The 10,238-nt window shown below is 39.2% G+C and overlaps 1 protein-coding gene across 2 annotated transcripts; it reads left to right on the top strand.

Annotated features, from left to right (window-relative positions):
* The first annotated feature begins 1,147 nt into the window (after positions 1-1,147).
* LOC146458678 (acetylcholine receptor subunit alpha-like) lies at positions 1,148-10,082 on the top strand. 2 transcript variants are annotated; one of them, XM_085090440.1, is made up of 9 exons: positions 1,148-1,573; positions 2,640-2,776; positions 3,427-3,471; positions 3,593-3,702; positions 4,301-4,536; positions 5,016-5,328; positions 6,597-6,708; positions 7,665-7,752; positions 9,069-10,081. In XM_085090440.1, the coding sequence occupies exons 1-9, from the start codon at positions 1,525-1,527 to the stop codon at positions 9,347-9,349; spliced, it is 1,371 nt and encodes a 456-aa protein (XP_084946566.1). In that variant the 5' UTR covers positions 1,148-1,524; the 3' UTR covers positions 9,350-10,081. The 2 variants fall into 2 exon arrangements, with proteins under 2 accessions (XP_084946566.1, XP_084946564.1); XM_085090438.1 differs by lacking the exon at positions 1,148-1,573 and having other exon boundaries at positions 1,642-2,776; positions 9,069-10,082.
* The last annotated feature ends 156 nt before the right edge of the window (positions 10,083-10,238 follow it).

The raw sequence follows: 10,238 nt of genomic DNA, 5'->3' as shown, positions 1-10,238 counted from the left end.
CAAAATATTTGTGCGCTCGTTGAGGTGTCATGGAAATCGAGCCAGGCATTGTTGATTGCAAAACTCCTGTCCACCAAAGTGCGTACTAAAACTCAATTTTTAAGATAACAGTACAAACCTGTGAAAGACCAGTGTAGGTACTTTTGCGCAAAACTGATGTGATAAGAAATGAGGGGTTGCTGTTGTTTGTGAGTACATCAAAGAAGAAAAATGAGTTTGGACCGTGACAAAAAGAATGATTGTTTGGGACAATTCTTTTATTTGAAGGGTCCTGGTAGTCTTTCAAGGTATACTGAATAGCTAAATCAATAGATTCTACTGAGAAGGGGATGGGGGGAGGGGGGGGGGGGTGAGGAGGGTGTTAGTAAAAAGGTTTTACTAAGTACTAAGACTAGTGATTTCATTAACAAACGATAAAGTGCTACGAGCGCGAAAGTCACTAGGCTTGTGCGGATCCAACAGAGTACATAGGAATTTTACTTGACTGTAGTCATAAGTTCCAATAGAAGAGACAATTGGCCGGAAGGGTAGAACAAAAAGTGTGCCTCGTACCTTGGCCAACTACTTTAAACCCGGCAGTATAGCGATCGCCCAGATCGTCCAAAACAACCACAGGTAAAATCTCCAAAATTCCAAAATACAGCACAGATATTACTTTCGAAACATTTACGTTTTGGACAGGCATGCAGCCACCGTTTTCATTTTTCGGAAATTTTATCTCTTCTGTGTCAGTCATACGTGAGCAAACATAGAGTCCCTCGACAGTTTGTGAATGATGACGAGTAGCCTCTTATGTGTTTAAGCACACTGTGCAACGTATCGCAACTGTTTGGGAAACTCAACTTTGGGCAGGCGGTTAAAATTGTTAACATAAGCTAAATTTAAAGTCTAATGTGTTTCCAGAACCTTATTTCCAGGTGGAAATACCATCACAGATTTACAAAATTATGGCCAAAGAATTAGTTGAGATGACGCCAGCTTGATTCATATGAAACCGCTGCGTTATCTTCTAAAATTTCAGGAAATTTTGGTCTTAAATTATATGGACGGTCTTAAATAGAAAATGTTAGGAGCGGGATGATTACCCTGAAAGGGGATCAGTTTGATGGTCCACAATTTAATGTCTATTTCTATAATTCTCGACCAAAACGTTCTGAAGTTTTTCAGGGTCTTCGACACTTCAAATTTTAGCGATTGAAATAATCGACAAAAGCTCAAAGGTACGAGTGAGTTGAATTTGTAATTTTGTCCTCGTTTTTAGCTCCATGCTGCATTCCACAAAGCCTACAGTATTGAACCCCATGTATTAGTATTCATTCACAGGCAACACAATATGTTACTTTGACTACAGCCACCCGCAAATACCAGCCAAACCACGACAGTTAAAAGCTGCATTTAATTTCACGCTGCATATGCAGACCGTACAGGGACTATTTCAAAATAGTTTCAATATTCTAGACCTGTGAAGGCCTGTGAAATTAGAGGGAAAGTCAAGTCACATCGCGTTCATCTGTATTGAAAGTAATGGCTCTCATGCTACTGGTTTTATTGATAGCAGCATATTGCGGACAAGGTATCTATGTAAATGCACCGTGTAAAATTTCTAGATACAGCATCAGCGGAGAATAATCGACATTTTTCTGTAGAAAATGGGAAACGATGTCTTAAATTCAGTTCAATCCCAAACTTTGTAATTTTTCTCTTTTAAGGCATTACTCAGATCTTAATTGTAGGTATATTAGTACCACATTTGCATGACGAGCTTGCTACCTGTAAATAAATATAAACTTCTCTTGAAACATCGCTGAAAATTTTGCAATTTTTAAGGGCATTCTACGGGAACATTAAAAAAAGAGTTAAAAAGTTCATTATTTTTTTGGCTTTTAAAAAGGAAAATTTGCAGTGTAAGCTTAACTGTTTGATCTGTTCGAATTTTTTAGCTAAAAATTTCAATTGCGGAAAATTTTATTTAACGGATACTTATTCCCTGAATTTATGAGCTGCCGTTGGCCTTTTTTCGCAGTTTTAGCGACGTATTTTAGATTAGTTTTTCTGCGTTGCGAAAGTTTGAGGGGACCTTTCGCAAAAGAAAAACGCTTGTGTTTTCTACAAATTTTAAACCGCGTTTCTATAACACTACTTATTATGCTTAGAAATGTTAAAGATGATAAGAGCTTTGTATCTGTCAAATTTCAGTTCAGTGTCATTCGCTTTGTTAACGTTACCTCGAATAAACTATTGTTCCTCTTAAAAGCCCTTAGGCCAGGCCTTAAACTACTTGAGCCGTCCATTTTTCCTCTAGGTTCTTCCCTAATGTAGTTATTCAGTTGTTCTGGTCTCCGAGTTAATTTTTGGTATATTGTCCATTATTGATTGGCTTTAATTTACATGTGTATGTTTTATTGTCCTTATTCCGGGGTAAGGCTGAGTATACAGAACGATAACAAGAATTTCCTTAATCAAATGGGAGAATTTAGATCCACTTAATTGCACCATGCATCGTGCATTTTCTGTTTCGGGATAACAATTTTAACACAAACCTGTTAAACTTTTGTTTTATCATGTTTAATTTAGTTTGGAACTGATGAACAACCTTGGCAATGTGGTGTCGGATTTATTACTCTGTTCAATTTCTTTAGTAATATGCTTTCATGAAAGAGTTCTAGTTGAGGAGCTGTTGGCACATTATCACACGGGACTGAGGCCTATCATCGCAAATAGTTCCCAACCTACATCGGTCAATATCAGTATCAGACTGGTGCAGATATTTGATATGGTGAGTACGATAGTTACGTACAGCGTGCAGAGAGCCACGTTTTAACTGGGGTGTAGAGGGCCCCTTTAAGTTGCGGTTTTCTGAAACATCCACAATGTGTTTTAGCCTAGCCTCTAATTATACTTACTGACGGTCAGCGGAGGTCTCATATTAGTAATGAGGAGGTGTTTCTCTTTGGATAATTTTAGACATCGATAATGGTGCGTTTATTAAAATACCTAGCACTATTTATTGTTTGGTGAGTTTCGCTACTTCGCAGCAAAAAGGTAGAATACGAGAACGATGCGGTGAAGAAAAAATCATTTCATTACCCACTTTGTAAATCACCTCATTACACGCCTTAAAGTTTTATGTTTTGTTCAACTGATTGTTGGAAAAAAGTCACAATCAAGCTGTGGGGAAAAATAAACGAGTGCTAAATATATGGCCAAAGATGATTTGATCTAAAACGAACTGAAAAAATTGAATTCAATCAGTCCAGGTGTAAATTATCAGTCAGGAATGCACTCACTCTTTGGTAGGAAAACAGAAGACATCGTACAATTTTACATATCTTTTGCCATATTCAGACGAATATTATTAAGGTAGACATTAACTGATCAGACGTCAAAGTTCGCGTAGCTGAACTGTGCTGTTTTTTAATTATTCAGGACGTCAAGAAACAAGTTATCATCACCAGTGTCTGGCTAAAACAGGTCAGTGCTAAACCTTGGCTGGAAAATATAACCATAAACGTTATTCTTACTGCAAATGTGTGGGCATTACTTTCATTACTCAGAATCTATACTTCCCATTTAGTGCACTTCTTCTATGTAGGCCTGGTTTGACCCCGCATTACAATGGAACAAGTCTAAACATGGCTGGATTGACGAGATCAGCTTGTCCCCCGATGATGTTTGGGTGCCGGATACTGTTCTTTTTAACAAGTAAGTTGACATATGAATAGAAGCTAGGCTTTCTCACAAAAACAAGAAAAAATGAACAGATTGCGAAACTCGTAAACCTGCAAAGAAGTCGTCCTCTCGTAGTATAGAAATAAGCTTAGAAACTACTGCCCCTGGAAAAGTGAATAATTGGTAATCAATTAGGTCTAATTACCGCAGAGTGCTTTTCCACGGCGTTTCAGATGCGCAAAATAAATTTCATGCATTCAAAACTTTCCGTTTTTGTTGAGCACTCGGATGCGTTTTCAAAACGAAGTTTGCGTCTCTAAAAGAGCTAAGAGATTAATGTCTGCACAAGGTTCCGAAAATTTTTTCAAACGTTTCTCGTGTACTATTAGCAAAAACAACGGACCATAACATATTACAGGTTCCCGGGTCGCTTGTATTGTGATCGTGACATTTTTCTGCAGTCAGGTATAACCGTCTGAATTCGTCTGCAAATGGCGGGGTGCACTCACAACGTTTGTTCCTCTCTTTTATAGAAAACTACCCTGCCATTTGAAAACGGATTTATTGCTAACGTGTATTTTCCCCTTGAGTATATCATTGATATAACTGTTACAATCTTTCATCCTTGTAGTGCCGAGGCCAGTAAAATGGGCAAGCCTGTGGGTATGTACAATCCTCTTCTGGTCACATCCCATGGTACAGTCCGCTGGCTCGCACCCATCATCCTCAAGAGTTCCTGCAAACTCAGTGTTCGTTATTTTCCATTTGACGAGCAGTTTTGCAGGCTCAAGTTTGCATCGTGGACTTATAGTAAGAGCAGATTGCTTTTGCATCCAGAAGAAACTGAGATACTACAGAATTATACAGGTAAAATTGAAGGTGAATCGGAAAGAATTATCCTCTTATGCATTTGCTTCTCTTGTTTCAAGTTTGTTTCTTCAATTTCCTAAAGCATTGCCTCTCTTCTTCTGGTTAATTTTTTCCGGAAATATGGAAAGCCTGAACAAAGCCTGATTTTTCTCAGGCTTTCTTTTTGCAGCTGCTTAAGTTGTGTATATAAATGCGATGATCATTCACTTGTTCATTCGATATGGAAATAACTTGAATAGTAAATCAAATTTCCTAAAGACTCCAAACGAGATGTATTAACGGCATTTTTTAGCCAGTGGTCCAAAATTCGCGAAGGGAACACGGCGACCTCGACCTCTTGTGTATGGGCCCTTTAACTCAGTTTCAAGATTGGGGCCTTATGTCCAATCTGTACAATATGTAAACCAACCATTTTTTGGCAGATGATGAGACATTTACACTACTATTTTACTAATAATGCAGGCTTTTCTCTGTAGAGAGCGGAGAATGGTACCTGGAGAGTGTTTACCCTTTGAGATCATCAAGCAAAGCAACGCACTCAAACACAGAACAAAAGTCAGCGGTGACGTATGTTATACACATACGTCGAAAGGTCTTCTATTATTTTGTTTACCTCATCGCTCCATGCATGGTGACGTCATTTATGACATTAATCCTGTTCACCCTACCCCCTGAGAGTGGTGAACGTATGGTGGTCGGCGTGACTATTCTGCTGTCACTGACTGTGTTCTATCTGTTGGCTTCCACGCACATTCCTGAAACGTCAGAGGTGGTGCCCTTGATTGGCAGGTACAAAGTGATTTGAGGTTGCTAATCTGATTATTGGTCATAATCAGGTTGACTTTGGGTTAAAAAAAATAAAATAAAAAAATCTTTGAAGAGTGAAAGAAGTATCTCTGTGCAATTCGTTATTGATGAGAGTTAAAATACTGAGGCTAGATTCCCGAAGCCATCCTATATTGAGATCCTAAGTATTGTTTCTTGACAAAAGTCTGTTTTTGGACTAACAATAGCCTATTGTTTCGAAAAACACTTTCGTTAAGCCAGCAAAAATGAAATAATTTTTATGAAAATTGCCTTTTTTTATAGTAAACAATTTTTTGGATGAAACTTCATGCATCTTAAGTACAGAACCCGCTAGTGGGTGTGATATAAGAAAGAGTAGTTAAAGAAGTGAGAGCTTCGTAAACTTGACCCCTAAATTTTGGTGTTTAAGATGGACTCTTGTCAGCGAACTGCTGTTTTAGATGGAACCTTCTCTAGTTTGTCTCGTCAATAGGACCACTGATGGTTCATAAAACATTTGAGTTGGATTCAGTAATGAGGTTTTAAGATTGGAAATAGTACGACAGTAGCTTTTGTCTAAACATGAACTCTCGTGTCCGTAGGTGGTCCTGAGGATGGTTTCCCTTGAGTTGTTCATTTGTATTTAAGACGGGACTGTGAACTAATATGCCATTCCAACAAGTACTCCCCCCCCCCCCCGTTATGTTTGCAATATGCCACGGTGTGTTTTCTGTGATTCTGGTGCAGATTGTGCATAAAGTAGCCAAGACTCTCGTGTGAGTGTTTCAAACCGGATATGAGGGCAAGCACAAGCGCGAGATTCGTGTGAAGGGAGATATAGACTGAAAACATGGATCTATTTGTCATTTGTTTCTTAATAGGAATTTATTTTTGGGGGGAAAATAAATAGCTAAAAATTACTGCCACTCGATTTGAAAAAATTGAGAAGTACTGTACAAACCATTTAGAATATTTGCTTTCACAAGGAAACAGCCAGGACCAACCAGTCATTTTACGTTTTCGGCCAAATCATGTTATCGTTAAATACTCACAAAAAGCGTTTCAAAGCTGAAAAGAATCTGGAACACTGTTATCCAAAATATTAAAACAAGTGGCTTCATTCACTGTTGAAAAAGCTAACATTATAAGCTTGGTGACAGTTAACGTTTCGGCTTCACTCGTATGACGTTACGTTTCAACAGCGTCACCATATTCATGGTTTTACTGCAAGGATGAAAAGGTTCATGGGAATTTTTGTTTTTCCATTACAGATACTACTCACTGACCATCATTGAAATCGCATGCGCACTAGCCCTGACGTGCTGGGTGTTACGGTTTCATCATTACAACACATCTGTGGGAAAAGTTCCAAACTGGGTCAGGGTATGAACACTTTTTTTTGTGCTGTTGTTGTTAATTTTGTTGTTGATTTAAAACTTGAAATTTGCTGTGACTGTTTTGTACCTTTTCCCTTCTATAGGACGAAAGTTCCAAATCAAAAACAGTGTCAAATTTCATTTCGCTAACTTCTGAAAATCTTTATTGATTCAAGAAGAGTTCACCTCAGTAACACACAATGGGGTCCCTTAGACCAGCATGTTCGCCCTTTTTTAGTTTTGGAATCAAAATCAGTGAAACCGACTTAGACAGGGTAAACAATTTTAAGTTGGGTATCCTGTAGTCCCTATGGACGATCGGAAACACTATCTTGGAGAGATCACCATATGTACATGGGCGAGTGCGAAAGGTTTTGCCAACATCATCCATTCCTGTCTCACATTAAACAATACCATACCATACAATGGTTAAGTATTGTTTGATTAACGTGCCGTTGTCGTTGTGGAGTAAGTTGTAAATTATATCTAGGTAAGCTTAACCGGCGTAATGCTTGCATCATTGAAACAGGATTTGTTGAGACCGCAGACGCGTCCAGATCACCTAAAATGTGTACCAGTCGTTAAACCTCTTCCGGCTTGGCGCTTGCTTATCCCCTCTCGGATTTGAACATACACGTCAAATTTATACACACAGCACCAGACGCCGTTCTCTGTGGCTGCTCTTGAAAAAACATAAAATATCACGGCCTCTTCAGATGCAACGGTGCACGCACGTTCAATACCCTTTCTAATATTATATATTTTATTGATAATCTGCTAATAATTTTAGCCAGGGCTTTATTTAAACTAGCTCAGCGAATCAGATGAACCTGAATAAATATTGTCCAAATAAACAAATAATAAAAATATTACAAGTTAGGCAACATGAATAGCTTCACTCATATCCCTGTGACAAACTGTTTTTATAGTTTCACATCACTGAGACTTGTGTTTGGCTTTCAGGTTTACATTCTTGGCTATATCGCCAAAGCGGTGCGATATAAAGTCCCGGATAGAAGTTCCACGGAGAATGGTGGATTTGAAGAGGGAGGTGAGTGCAGTGAAAATGCAACTGAAACCAAGCATATTCCCTTTGAATCTTCTCTTTATAAAAGAAAGATCGTGACAACTCCCAGAATAATGGCCCAAAAGTGCAGGATTCAAGGGCTCGATATCGAAGACATGATATTATTGCAATTCTCCATGGTTCTGCAAGTTAAAATAGACCTTTTTGGCTATAGGCGTCAAGCAAAATTATTTGGGGCTTAGCCATCGAGTCGTTTTTAGAGCTTCAGGGCTGCAAAGTATTTCAATTTGCCACCCAATATCAATCGCGTCTATTATAAACAGCTTTCTCAAGCTTCATTAAGGTGGGGCTCTACCTGAATGTGAGTGAAATTTGAAGAGGTTTTAAGAATGGATAGAAAAAAGAAAATGATTTTTGGAACACTAACGGACAGTCGATAACCACGCAAGAGCACCCCAGGTTGCTAGTGGACTAACTTGGTATCCGTCTATTTATTATTAACTACAAATTCTAATTTTAAAACTTCACTAAATCTTCAACATTTCTTATTTCTTTTAATTTTACCAATCCTTCAAGAAAAATTATTTCCTTCCAAATATACCTAAAAATCACCCAAAAATTCATAAAACGCCCCAAATCATTGATTTGTGTTATGAATGGAGGGTTTTTGTTTTGCTTGAAATGCAAACAAGATATTTCCATTTGACCGATTTTAAGCGACGTGAAAACGGCTTTCAAGTGAACCCCCACCTTAAGACGAACATTTTCAAGAAAATCCTTGATGTAATCGACATCAACCCAAAAGATGTCAAGAAATCCACGCGTTCAAGACTTCTGTCAGAGTTGTGAACGAAAAAAACGAAAACAAACTTCGCACCAAAACGAGGCCGTGCCTCGTGCACGTGTAAGAAAATGTGTCCCACATGGGAGGCAAGACGCTGTCGCGTCCTATATATAATGTTTTCAGCATCATCAGGTTTTCGGAGCTCCCTCGGCGGGTGGACCGGTGAGGGTGGGTGAGACTCTGCGCCCAGTAACTCTACCCCAATGAGGGGGGTAAGGGGGAGCAGAGACGGGGGAGCATTTTGCTCAAATTATTTTTAATTTTTTTTATTGTTATATTAACATGTTAAAAGGTGCGTTTTAACTTGTATCTACTTCAGATGGATTTATCTGCCACAAAACAGAGATCACAAGTGATTATGGAGATTCATTCTTCTTCTTTTTGTTTTATTCATTCTTATTGTTACTCTGTGCTGGTTAAAACTCTCTATGCGACGTGTCAGCCAGTACAATGTTTTATCAGGCCTATCCTCATCCCTGGTCAATTCTTTCTTTAGACTCCAGAGGTGCTATTGTAAGTGATAGCAATGGCGGTTCGTTTGCCCGTCGACGCCTTCCAAGGGAACCTAGCGGCATCACCATGATGGCGGAGCAAGTGTTGAGGAAGCAAGAGGAGGATAACATCCAAGAAGAATGGCAGCTGGCCGCGCGTGTTGTCAACCGCCTTTTCCTGATTTGCTACCTGGTCGCCGTTGTCCTCTCCATATTTGGCATCTTTCTGCAGGTTCCCGGAGTCCTAGTTTCCAGGCCCTCACCACCGACCTCAGATGAGGAGTAGTCTTGTGCCCAGTCGTTCTCCTCTGGTATAAGCCGTGTACAATCTCTACGGACCGTACGAAAACACGACGGCGACGGCAATGAGGACGTCAAAAAACAAAAAAAAAAAAGTTTTAACGAACTAAGGAATGGCTCGGACGCTCGACGATGAATTTTTCTTTCTGTTTCTGGACCGTTCTGGGCGCGGTTGCTACTAACCATGTTCCTGGATAATTCGTTCACGTTGTGCACGTTGAACAGGTTGGAATAAAAATGGAATTAATCGCAAAGTAGATCAGATGCCACGAGTACTCAGTTTTAAGTAACATTTTGTCGGCGTTGCGGTCGTGTTTTCGTAACGCCCCTATAAAGCAAGCACAAGAATATAAATTTGCATTATTCCAAATTGTTCAACGTGCAACAACGTGACCTAACTCTTTAGGAGCTGAATTGAGGAAGAAGGTGAAAAAATTCGCCATCGTGTGCTCACGTTCTCCACCAAGTTTTGAATTGATTATTTCAGGCTTTTGCTTTGCCGAGGACGTTAAAGAAATGTATTGAAATGTATAACGTAAATGCAGAGGCATTGCTTTTTGACGTTCTTGTTACTATTACCGTCGTGGTTACTTAGTGATCGTTGGAGATCTTGTTACATGATAACCACGCACGCAAATTACGGATCCGAACTTGCTTACAGTGTAATTAAGGCCGCTAAGTAACTAATCTAAACTAATCCTGGTAATAAATATAAGAAATGGAGAAAAGGAGTAGATTTCTATTTTAATATAAACGTGCTCTTCAAAATGCCCCCACCTCCCTCCGCTCCAAAAAAATCAACAGCAACAACAACAGCACTCGCAATTTAGACTGAGTGAAAGCTTTATCTGGGGGCATTAGGATACAGTGAAACA

This window comes from Pavona decussata, unplaced genomic scaffold (assembly GCF_977016875.1).
Source record: "Pavona decussata unplaced genomic scaffold, jaPavDecu1.1 SCAFFOLD_232, whole genome shotgun sequence".
NCBI lineage: Eukaryota > Metazoa > Cnidaria > Anthozoa > Scleractinia > Agariciidae > Pavona > Pavona decussata.
This window is presented reverse-complemented; position numbering and strand designations above follow the sequence as displayed.